General features: G+C 35.2%; 2 protein-coding genes across 2 annotated transcripts; one reads left to right on the top strand and one right to left on the bottom strand.

The window, feature by feature from the left end:
• Positions 1-3143: 3143 nt before the first annotated feature.
• Positions 3144-4007, bottom strand: LOC127082448 (uncharacterized). Its single transcript, XM_051022687.1, has 3 exons — positions 3946-4007; positions 3645-3792; positions 3144-3428 (listed from the first exon to the last, which is right to left on the bottom strand). Exons 1-3 carry the CDS (start codon positions 4005-4007, stop codon positions 3144-3146), a joined length of 495 nt encoding a protein of 164 aa, XP_050878644.1.
• Positions 4008-9952: 5945 nt separating this feature from the next.
• Positions 9953-12253, top strand: LOC127087125 (exocyst complex component EXO70H1). Its single transcript, XM_051027983.1, has one exon. It carries the CDS (start codon positions 10189-10191, stop codon positions 11953-11955), a length of 1767 nt encoding a protein of 588 aa, XP_050883940.1. The 5' UTR covers positions 9953-10188; the 3' UTR covers positions 11956-12253.
• The last annotated feature ends 264 nt before the right edge of the window (positions 12254-12517 follow it).

Genomic DNA, 12517 nt, shown 5'->3' with positions numbered 1-12517 from the left:
CCAATTAGTAGATATGGTTATGCATGTTGAACAGTTAAAGGCTGAAAAGGCTAGGTCGAGTAAATACCATAAGAAAGAAAAAGTTAATTATGTAGAAATAGATGAAAATAACAAAGAATATGACATAGTTTTTGAATATGTCAAGGGAAATGAGGTTAACTTGGCAGAACTAAATCCAGAACCTCCATACGTTTGTAAGGTTCTAAGACCCTCTAATGGAAAAAATCCAGTCGAACCTAGTAAAAATGAATTTTTTTATTACAAAAGCTTATGCATTTGATGTAACTAAATGAGATGATTTTTTTAATATTTTGGCTGCCGATGGTTAGATCATAGTTCCAGAAGGCTTAAAGGCACCACCATTAGAACAAAGAAAGAAAAAGGGTTTATGTAAATATCATGATTTTATTGGTCATAAAACCTCTAAATATGTTCTTTCAGGGATCTTGTACATAACACTTTGAAGGATGGAAGGTTGAAATTAGAGACAAGTGCAAGTAGCCAATGCAGATTGATACTGACCCCCTTAAAGTCCAGGAGGCACATTTTCCAGAACCTGTCAAAATCTTGATGGTCAAAACTCCCATGGATACTAACGAGAAGGTCAAAGAGATATGAACGCTAGGTGATGATAAGAAGATTAAGGTAGTATACTCTAAGGTAGAAGAGGAACTGGTCGACTTCCTAAATCGTTGCAAGCTGAAGGGTTTTAAAGTTATGTTACGTCCCTATTGCAGTGTTGTCTTTGACACAGAGGCCGCCAAGGACCTCGAGAGTGTAAGGCCTCAATGACCAAATAATAATACTTAGGGTTTGCATTTTATAAGAAATGAGTCACATACAAAAAAAAATACCAAGAAGCTACAAACAATTGGAGGAGTTAAAGGAAAACTTATGTTCCATCTGGTGCAGTTCCATCTGGTGAATGGATTCAACCAGAAATCAGACCAAACTCCGACCAACAGGAGGTGTCAAAGAACTATTCTTATGGTTCTAGAAACTATTTATGCAAAAACCCATGACTAGAACTCAATGACGAAGGAACCAAAGGAAGAAGAATGCGTAAGTCGAGGTTGTAGAGTCCAACAATAGTGGAAAATCCCCACCACTGAGAGTCAGGTGGCAAAGAAGCCCCATGAAGGAGAGAATATTTCCTCCTTTACTAGCCATAGTTAAACCAAATGGCAACGAACCCTTTCCAAAGGAAGATGACAAAATCCTGACAAATAATTTTGACTCTGGATTAGAGGATGACTTTGATGTCGTTTGTAATGTTGTCTCGGTTTTTCCCATTGAATATGTTACAATCACTGAGGTAACAAAGGAGGAAAATATGTTGGGTGAAGAGTCAACAAACCATAAGTTGTTGTGCTACTATGTAATGAATAACAATTATATGGAGAGGACAAAGCCATTTTTTAGAGGCCTAATTTAGGAATGCAACAACACTTAAAGCACCTTTTCATATGGGCCAAGTTTGAGAATGCAGGGGTTAATAAAGTCTTATTAGATGGAGGGGTAACTATTAACATAACTTCACACTCTTTGTTAAAGAAGATTGACATATATGATAATGACTTAAAACCCCATAACATGGTTTTATCCAATTATGAAGGAAAAACCAGTAACTCTCTAAGAGTCATATAAGTTAACATTATATTAGGTAGCATTGCAAGACCCACATTATTTGTGGTCATTTCTACCAAGGCAAATTATAACTTGTTACTTTTTCGGGAATGGATCCATGGGGTAGGAGCAGTTCCTTCGACATTGCACCATATGATCTCTAATGGAGACCTGACAGGACTATGGAGAACATCGAGGCAAATCAGAGTTATTTCCTATTTGAATTCAACCACATAGATAGGAAAAACTTCAATAAATAATTAGAGAATAATTTGCCACGAATAACTGTTGGGACATAATTTTCCCTCCAGAGAGACGTGTATTATTCCATGAAATTACATCCCACACATGGGTTTGTCTGGGAATATGAGACCATTAGGGGTATTGGATGGTCTAAAACCAATGGGAACGATGACTGGTTGCACTCACGTGCAGTGATATGACAATTCAGTGAAGTGTTCATGATAAATATGACGTATGCATACCACTTTGGACAGTGTCAAACATTTACTAAAAACTCCACCTTTCTTCCATCTTGTGCATATCATCAAAAATTACATTTTTGGGAGAATCTATTAGCCTGAGAATTTTAGTTTAGTATTTCTATGAGAGTGCTAAGTATAAAATAACTTAGTTATGATTTTGATATTTTGACAATTTTGATTGAAAAGATAATTTTGACTCGTTTATCAAATGTTTGGGACTTAGTCTATTTTTCAAGGATTATATGACCTACAAACCTACCCAACCTCGTTTTGAAGAATATCAAGAACACATCTACAAGATTAGGATCACTCTCTCTTCAAAAACATATTCAAAATCTTGAAAATGGTTATGATGATTTGGCATATTTAATAGATGTAGAAATGAGATAAATTCCCAAGCTAAGTACAAGCAGCTAATCATTTCGACACCATGCTCCAATGTTCGATAGAATGGACCCTCGACATAAGCAGTTAGAAGATTTAAAAAAGTAGTTTTAAAACCACAAGAGTAGTTCAAATTTGTTCAAATGTCGAAGACACGTGAAAGCAGTCTGGAAGGCTGAAGCCAATGTAAGGGAATATATGTTAAATTTGATGAACATAACTGTTATCGATGGTTAACATTGCAATAGTATATAAGACGAGTTTAGTGATGTAAAGAGAGGTCGCAAAAATTCATTAAACATTCTCTATAGAACTTAAGTATCCAAGTTATAAAGAGAATACAGTTTGTGAGAAGATGTATAGATTTGCGTCCTTTTCTCTTAATCTTTAAATTTGAAGCATTTACTTGAATGATCTTTTGTGTTCTTTGTTTATTTTTACTTTGAAAGAAATTCTGAATTATATTAGTTAGAGTTTATATTCAAAATTTCGACATTCAAACATCAATATTCAAAGTACAAACATATTTTCTCAAATCTTTTGCACAACACGTCGTATGATTTTTTCGAGATTAATCATGTGAGTGAATGAAAACTTGTGATTTAATTTACCAAATAACGATACAAATCTATGTTTTTTATTCTTTTTTTATGAATCTACCAATTTGAAGGCATCATCAATAGAAGTATCATCATCTTGAGTTTCACCTTCATCCATCTCAACCATATTGGCCCAAGATTTTTCCAAAAGGTCTTTGACATTGTCTTTATCATATCCTACTATAGCTTGTGAATCATAAAAGTTTTCATCCATTTTTGTGGCATCCAAAAATTCACTATCAATGTTATCATCACTTTCCCTAACCTCGGTAGCATTTTCAATGTCATTTATAAGCAAGTTGATGCTCTTATCAACACCATTTGTTCCTTCCACCTGAGCAAGAGGCCCGTTCTATTTATTCTCATCCAAGGAAACTTTTTCTAGTTCTTCATTTAGAGGTTTCTTCCCTACAAGTATATACATAGATTGATTCCCTAATTTTGGTTTAAGATTAATTTGATCCAAATCATTTCCTAACTGTTGATCCTTTCTTTTTCCGCTTTCAATTGAGTGACCCATACAAGTGCAAAAATTACAAAATTCAGGTACCTTATCATATTTAATATCCACAAAGAAAGCAAACCCTGCCCTTTCTACTAGAATCTTGTAACTGAAATCCTTTGTGAGATCCAGACCTACCAAAACTCTAATAAAGTGACTAAATGGCCGATCAAATATTGACTTGTTAAAGGCTGAACTGATACATATGGGAGTTTCCACACTACTTGCGATTGCAAAAATAATCTTTGGTCTCCAATATTCTTGGGATATACCACCGATTCTAATCCAGACTTATGCAGAAGTTTGCTTCAACGTGGATGGTACAAAGTCTTTAGTCCAATGAAATAACTTTAACACTCCTTGATTTAGATTCCAAGCACTTGCAGATCTAACCCTATGAACATCACCCATAGAGGAAAAAGAGAACTCGAATAATTATTTCTCTAAAGAAGTAACCCCCTTATTTGCCTATCGAGGACCATAACTCTAATAGATTGAACCTCAAGTTAACCATTATGAGAAGGGTAAAACCTATAGACCGAACTATTCTTTCATAGATATGGTGTTTGCAAACTTCAACACTTAGCTTATATCCCTCCTCAGGTCTATTGATGGTCAATATATCCTCTTTTAGACATGGAATCGAAAGTTGGCTTTGAGGAATGTTGCAAATATTATTGTTGAGCACATCTACGAAAAATCGGTCACACTTTGTTAAAAGCTTTTTATCCGGTTGAGTGATAGCATGTGTTGTTTCTTTTAGATTTGTTGCATTATGCAAAACAATATGAAATATATTTAAGTTGTTCTGGTTTAGAAGGGACACATGTGGAACATGATGTTCGAACACGCGTGCTACAAGATCTAGTCTCTGACAACAGACATATATTATTGTAGTTATGGTTAAGATTTAATCCAAGATTTACTCTAGAAAGAAGATTTATATGAAGAGGATTAATTTGGATATTTTGGTCAACATGTGGAACACGACGTTCCAACATGTGTGTAGTGCAACATTTAGCCCAGGTCAGCAGGCCATGATGGATGATGTTAGGTGCAAAAAAATTTATTGAGATTTAATCAGATTTGTTGGTGTATTGTTGCAATGCATTTGTGTTGATTTGCTTGATTAGATTGGACATAATTCATTCAAATCAAATGAGGGGTTACTTCTTTAGAGAAATCAATAAAATCTTTTATATTTTCTGGACGAAATCAAATCAAATGCCCATTGAAAAAAGCCCAGAAGAAGCATTGTTATTTAAGGAGACTCAAACCTCAAGTTTTGAGTGTGCATTTTTTGAAGACTCTAGGTGTCAGGGTTTCTATTTTTGAGTTTTTTGAGTTATTTTTGTACACCACTCTAGTGCATAAATTCATATCTTAATGCATATAGTTTGATTTCCTTGTTGAGTTGTAAAATTTTATTTCAAGATACTAATTCTATAAGTTTGAGAACAAAATATTTGTGTTTGTGTATACTACATTATTGCTTCTTTAATTTGGTATAGTTCTTGGTTTGTCTTAGTTGAGTTGTAAATTCAACATTCAATATCATTGTTATTGAAATTGACCACTTGGGATTAGTGATCGAGAGGAAGTGAGAGGGAATCTCATATCTAAGGGAAATCTTAAATAAAAAATCACTAGAATTAAGAAGAAACATTAAATATCATGAAGTTGATGTTCCTATAAAACTAATTATACCAATTCAAAATAGTAAATTTACTTTCTGCATTGTGTTATTGTTGTTGTTATATTGCTATAATATTAGTTTAACCATTTTTTTAAAAAAATTCCGGAGCATTCATCTCATTTAACAATTTCTCACATTTATAACTGCCCATAAATTAAAATGCGTTCATAATATCAAAACTTAAATTATTTTATAAATAATTGAACACAATTAATAAAATAATAGTGACTAATTATTGGCTGAAGATGGAATACTTAACCTTTCATGATGATAGGGAAATTAAAATTAGCACACTTAATTTAAAACAAAAATCCATAAACTTGTGATTTCATTTACCAAAAATAATGGTAAAAAAATTGGCATGCCTAGTGGGACCCTTTTGTGCAAGAAATTTAAAATTTTGCAGAAAAGTTGTGCACTTTTTGTTAAATTTTGTTCTTCATACATGGAATACTTTCAATGTATGAGTGTTTATGCGCCTGAGGAGTGGTAAGACTTTAGTTGAGATGACACATCCAAAAATACTTCCCTTCCCCGGAATAACGCTTCAGATAATGAAGAACAACCAATCAAATTAACATTTGGTGGTTCAAGTACTTCAATACCCGTTGGAGTAACCACTCCCTTTGTAAGTTTGTCGTCAATTTTGGTGACATTACCAGAAGTGGTGGTTCCCCCATCACAAGTGTCGAGTATTCCAACCACTCTAAGGCCACAAATGCGATTATGGGAGATTTTAGGCCTTCTTTTCTCCCAGGTTTCATGCTACCCCCTGGTAGTAGGGAATATCCATATGGCATGCCAACTGCAATGATAGTAGGCCTACTAATTAATTCATCTATGTATGCATATAATGCAATAACTTTGCATCCCTCTTAATACATACTTAGCATCAAGATCTGCTATAATCAATCTTTGTCGAATGGCACAACCACAAGGAGGGTTAGGATATATCCCTCAGGAAATGCCATTCCAAACCACTAATTTCCACATGTATGTGAGTAATAAATGGATGAAAGCAACCCTGAGATGATGAATATGCTTACATAAAAAATTGATAGTGTGTTTAACCCTTTGACCGAAAATACAAATCATACTTAACAATAAATGGCGCGCCAAAATGGGTCGAATCACTGATTTCTTTGGCACCCCTCAAGCGCTTTTCCAACCAATCCCTCAAGTATAAACATGTAAAGGAATTAAAAACCCAAGTATCCCTAATAACCAAGGGAAACAACGAGTTATAACACAATAATTCGAATAACCTGTAGAGGGGATAGTCAAATCAGGTTTATGCCCAAATGCCCCAAAGTTGGTATTGGTCAATAAAAATCAGGATGCAAACCAAGTGATTAAGAATATCAAACGAAATAATTTTATGGGGCAAAATAACATAGCTAATGTGGTTGAACAAATCCTAGCCCAAAACGGGATTAATGTTGGTCTACATAGACCAAACCTTGTTTCTGCCTTGTCTGAGTATGTATTGCAAACTGAACTCCCTAGAGGACGGAAAACCCCCAAATTCACTAAGTTTGCAGGTGACACCAATGAGTCAACTGTCGAACACATCGCTCGATACCAGACAGAGGCTGGTGACTTGGTAAATAATGAGTATTTAAAGATGAAATATTTTCCTAATTCTATGAAAAAAAATGCTTTCACCTAGTTCACAACCCTTCCCCCAAACTTCATATGTAACTAGAATCAATTAGAAAGTGTATTCCATGAGCAGTTCTCCACGGGGTAGTCAAAGATTAGTTTAAAAGAGTTAGCCATCATGAAGAGGAAGTTTTCTGAGTCGGTATATGATTATATCAATAGATTTAGGCTAATGAAGTCGAGATGTTTCACTCAAGTGCTTGAACATGAGTTAGTCGAAATGAGTGCTAGAGGCTTAGAGTATTCCATTAGGAAGAAGTTAGATACTCAATACCTAAGGGATATGACCAAATTAGTAGATATGGTTATGCATGTCGAACGGTTAAAGGCTGAAAATGCTAGGTCGAGTAAATACCATAAGAAAGAAAAAGTTAATTATGTAGAAATAAATGAAAACAACAAAGAATCTGACATAGTTTTTGAATATGTTGAGGGAAATGAGGTTAACTTGGCAGAAATAAATCTAGAACCTCCATATGTTTGTAAGGTTCTAAGACCCTCTAATGGAAAAAATCCTGTCGAACCTAGTAAAAATGAAAATTTTTAATACAAAAGCTTATGCGTTTGATGTAACTAAATGAGATGAATTTTTTTATATTTTGGCTGCCGATGGTTAGATCATAGTTCCAGAAAGCCCAAAGGCACCACCATTAGAACAAAGAAAAAGTTTTTATGTAAATATCATGATTTTATTGGTCATAAAACCTCTAAATATGTTCTTTCAGGGATCTTGTACAGAACATTTTGAAGGATGGAAGGTTGAAATTAGAGACAAGTCCAAGTAGCCAATGCAGGTTGATACTGACCCCCTTAAAGTCCAGGAGGTACATTTTCCGGAACCTGTCAAAATCTTGATGGTAGAAACTCGCATGGATACTAACGGGAAGGTCAAAGAGGTATGAACACTAGGAGATGCTGAGAAGATTAAGGTAGTTTACTCCAAGGGAGAAGAGGATCTGGTCGACTTCCTAAATCGTTGCAAGCTGAAGGGTTTTGAAGTTATGTTATGTCCCTGTTGCAGTGTTGTCTTTGACACGGAGGCCGCCAAGGACCTCGAGAGTGTAAGGCCTCAATGAGTCACATACAAAAAAAATACTAAGAACCTACAAACAATTGGAGGAGTCAAAGGAAAACTTATGTTCCATCTGGTGCAGTTCCATCTGGCGAATGGATTCAACCAGAAATCAGACTAAAATCCGACCAACAGAAGGTGTCAAAGAACTATTCTTATGGTTCTATAAACTATTTATGCAAAAACCCATTACTAGAACTCAATGACGAAGGAACCAAAGGAAGAAGAATGCGTAAATCGAGGTTGTAGAGTCCAACAATAGTGGAAAATCTCCACCACTAACAGAGAGTCAGGTGGCAAAGAAGCCCCATGAAGAATAGAATATTTCCTCCTTTACCAACCATAGTTAAACCAAATGGCAACAAACCCTTGCCAAAGGAAGATGACAAAATCCTGACAAATAATTTTGACTCTGGATTAGAGAATGACTTTGATGTCATTTGTAATGTTGTTTATGTTTTTCCCATTGAATATGTTACAATCGCTGAGGTAACAGAGGAGGAAAATGTGTTGGGTGAAGAGTCAACAAACCATAAGTCGTTGTGCTACTATGTAATGAATAACAATTATATGGATGAGGACAAAGCCATTTTTAGAGGCCTGATTTAGGAATGCAACAACACTTGAAACACCTTTTCATATGGGCGAAGTTTGAGAATGCAGGGGTTATTAAAGTCTTATTAGATGGAGGGGTAACTATTAACATAACTCCACACTCTTTGTTAAAGAAGATTGACATATATGACAATGCCTTAAAACCCCATAACATGGTTTTATCCAATTATGAAGGAAAAACCAGTAACTCTCTAAGAGTCATATAAGTTAACATTGTAGTAGGTAGCGTTGCAAGACCCACATTATTTGTGGTCATTTCTACCAAGGCAAATTATAACTTGTTACTTTTTCGGGAATGGATCCATGAGGTAGGAGCAGTTCCTTCGACATTGCATCATATGATCTCTAATGGAGACCTGACGGGATTATGGAGAACATCGAGGCAGATCAGAGTTATTTCCTATTTGAATTCAACCACATAGATAGGAAAAACTTCAATAAATAATTGGAGAATAATTTGCCATGAATAATTGTTGGGACATGACTTTCCCTCATTTGCCTATGAACATCTTCCATAGAGGAAAAAGAGAACTCGGATAATTATTTCTCTAAAGAAGTAACCCCCTCATTTGCCTTGAGGACCCTAACTCTAATAGATTGAACCTCAAGTTAACAATTGTGAGAAGGGTAAAACCTATGGACCAAACTATTCTTCCATAGAGATGGTGTTTGCAAACTTCAACACTTAGCTTATATTCCTCCTCAGGTATAGTGATGGTCAATATATCCTCTTTTAGTCATGGAATCGAAAGTTAGCTTTGAGGAATGTTGCAAATATTATTGTTGAGCACATCTACGAAAAATCTGTCACACTTTATTAAAAACTTTTTATCCCGTTGAGTGATAGCATGTGTTGTTTCTTTTAGATTTGTCGAATTAGTGATCGAGAGAAAGTCAGAGAGAATTTCATATTTAGGAGAAATCTTAAATAAAAAATCACTAGAATTAAGAAGAAACATTAAATATCATGGAGTTGATGTTTCTATAAAACTAATTATACCAATTCAAAATAGTAAATTTACTTTCTGCATTGTATTATTGTTGTTGTTATATTGCTATAATATTAGTTTAACCAAATTTGTTAAAAATTTCCGGAGCATTCATCTCATTTAACAATTTCTCACATTTATAACTGCCCATAAATTAAAATGCATTCATAATATCAAAACTTAAATTATTTTATAAATAATTAAACACAATTAATAAAATAATAGTGACTAATTATTGGCTGAAGATGGAATACTTAACCTTCCATGATGATAGGGAAATTTAAATTAGCACACTTAATTTAAAACAAAGATCCATAATGCATTTCAGTCCCTGGTTGTTCTAAATTAAGAAATTTATGTGGGCAATATCTGAACCTACTCTACTACCGCGTCTCTTGTCTTTCTTCCCCACAAACTGACACCATTAAGTTCACACCTCAAATAATCTTCAACTGTTTCCACTTCTATAAATACCCCTCACCCTCAAACTCCAAACTACCTTTTACAAACTTAACTTAAAACTTCAACAAACACATTAACCACAAACAAACCCTTCAAATGCCAAAACCTAGAAGCTTCTTTTTCTTCAAACCATCACCTCCCAAATCACCACCACAATTGCCACCTTCCTCGCCTCTCAACAAAACCTTTTCCGATGCAATAGTTGACGAAAACATTGAAACCGCACACTCTCTCATAACCAAATGGAACTCTATTTCCACATCTTCTAACCATTCTTATTCTCTTTTCACAAACTCTCCTCATGAAGCTAAACAGTATCTTAACGCTGTTAAGAGGTTACAATATGCTATGATGTACCTCATCGCACGTGATTCCACCTCCGAGAAACTCATCAAAGCACAATCGTTGATGAAACTCGCCATGAAGAAACTCGAAACAGAATTTTACGGAATATTAGCACAAAACAGAAACCGTTACGGCTCGAAATCACTCTCGGTTGAATCAACCGTCGATCACCGGAGAAGTTTCTCCGAAATCGACGATAAATTTGACGAGGAGACATCGCTAACTGCCGAATCGGATTTGAAATCAATTGCAGAATGTATGATCTTCACCGGTTACAGTAAAGAGTGTGCAAATGTTTACGTGATTGTGAGAAAATCGATAATGGATGAAGCACTATACAATCTCGGAGTTGAGAAGCTGAGTTTCTCTCAGGTTCAGAAAATGGATTGGGAATTGCTGGAATGGAAGATCAAGTGTTGGTTGAACGCCGTTAAAGTTGCCATTAATACTCTTTTTCTCGGCGAGAGAATACTCTGCAATTACATATTTGATATACCAGAGAGGAATATTGCATATTCATGTTTCACTGAGATTTGTAAAGAAGGCGCTATAATGTTGTTTGGATTCCCGGAAAACGTTGCAAAGTGTAAGAATACGCCGGAGAAAATGTTCAGAATACTGGATTTGTATGAAGCAATCTCCGAAAACTGGCAACAAATTGAATCACTATTTGCATCGGAGACATCTTCGCCGATTTGTGCTCAGGTGATCGCTTCAGAGTTGAGGCTCGGTGAATCCGTTAGAACAATGCTATCGGATTTTGAATCGGCGATCCAGAAGGAAACTTCAAAGATTCCGGTACCAGGCGGAGGAATTCATCCTCTCACGCGCTATGCCATGAACTACATTTCGCTTCTCAACGATTACAGCGACGCGCTCTCTGATATATTCTCCGATTGGCCACAAACACCGTTACCGGAATCTTACTACAAAAGTCCGTCTCACGACGAGGATAATCCACCGTCGGAGATATCAAAACGTCTCTCATGGTTGATTCTCTCAGTTCTCTGCAAACTCGACGGAAAATCGGAACTATACAAAGACATTGCGCTTTCTTATCTTTTTCTCGCGAATAACATGCAATACGTCGTCGTCAAAGTGCGTAACTCGAATCTAGGGTTTATTCTCGGCGAGGATTGGTTAATCAAGCATGAGATGAAGGTGAAGGAGTATGTTTCCAAATACGAGCGCATGGCGTGGAGCAAAGTCCTATCGTCGATTCCGGAGAATCCAACGGCGGAGAATGCGAGTGTTATTTTCCAGAATTTCAACGCCGCATTCGAAGAAGCGTGCAGAGCACAGTGTTTATGGGTCGTACCCGACCCGAAATTGCGAGACGAATTAAAAGCGTCAATAGAGTTGAAGGTTGTTTATAAGTATAAAGAATTTTACATGAAATATCGGGTCGGGTTGGATTCGGTGATTAGATATTCGCCCGAAGATTTGAGGGACTATCTATCGGAAATTTTGTGTGGTAGTGTTTTGTCGCATTCTGCTGACCACTTCAAAGTTTGGTGAAGTTGGAAGAGCTGCAGGCAATGTATGGGCCCACCTTGTGATTTGTTCTTTAACGATGGACAAGAAAATGAGCCTAATATCCAACGACAACAATGACAGGGTGGCAATATGCTGCTACTATTGTGCATGGTTAGATGAACACTCATAGTTTTTAACAAAAGATAATAATACAAATAATTTTATACTAATAGGAAAATACCTTAGGTAGGAATTGTCGTAAGTATGATATATTAGAATCAGTATTATAAACATTGGTTATGATTTTTTATTTATATAAAATAGTGAAATTCTTTTACAATGACTTTAGGAAATCTTATGTTCTCCTCATTTTTCTAATTTATGATTTTTTATTTATATAAAATAGTGAAATTCTTTTACAATGACTTTAGGAAATCTTATCTTCTCCTCATTTTTCTAATTTATTTATATCATTGTTCAAGATTTATAAATTCTAATACTTTTGAATAACATTAATTCAAAAGATAAAATCAGATATATTTTATAAAAATCAAACATATCTAAAATCAATTTTATATTTATATAATTATTTGAATAAAACTTA

This window comes from Lathyrus oleraceus, chromosome 5, assembly GCF_024323335.1.
Source record: "Lathyrus oleraceus cultivar Zhongwan6 chromosome 5, CAAS_Psat_ZW6_1.0, whole genome shotgun sequence".
In the NCBI taxonomy this organism is placed as follows: domain Eukaryota; kingdom Viridiplantae; phylum Streptophyta; class Magnoliopsida; order Fabales; family Fabaceae; genus Lathyrus; species Lathyrus oleraceus.
This window is presented reverse-complemented; position numbering and strand designations above follow the sequence as displayed.

Bases quoted from the DNA above. Each gene is read 5' to 3' on its own strand.
- LOC127082448 (XM_051022687.1), bottom strand. From the start codon at position 4,007: ATGGGTGATGTTCATAGGGTTAGATCTGCAAGTGCTTGGAATCTAAAT. The intron at 3,793-3,945 runs GTTATTTCATTG...CATATGTATCAG, and splicing joins CTAAATCAAGGAGTGTTAAA to TTCAGCCTTTAACAAGTCAA. The intron at 3,429-3,644 runs GTACCTGAATTT...CCTCTTGCTCAG, and splicing joins TGGATATTAAATATGATAAG to GTGGAAGGAACAAATGGTGT.
- LOC127087125 (XM_051027983.1), top strand. From the start codon at position 10,189: ATGCCAAAACCTAGAAGCTTCTTTTTCTTCAAACCATCACCTCCCAAA.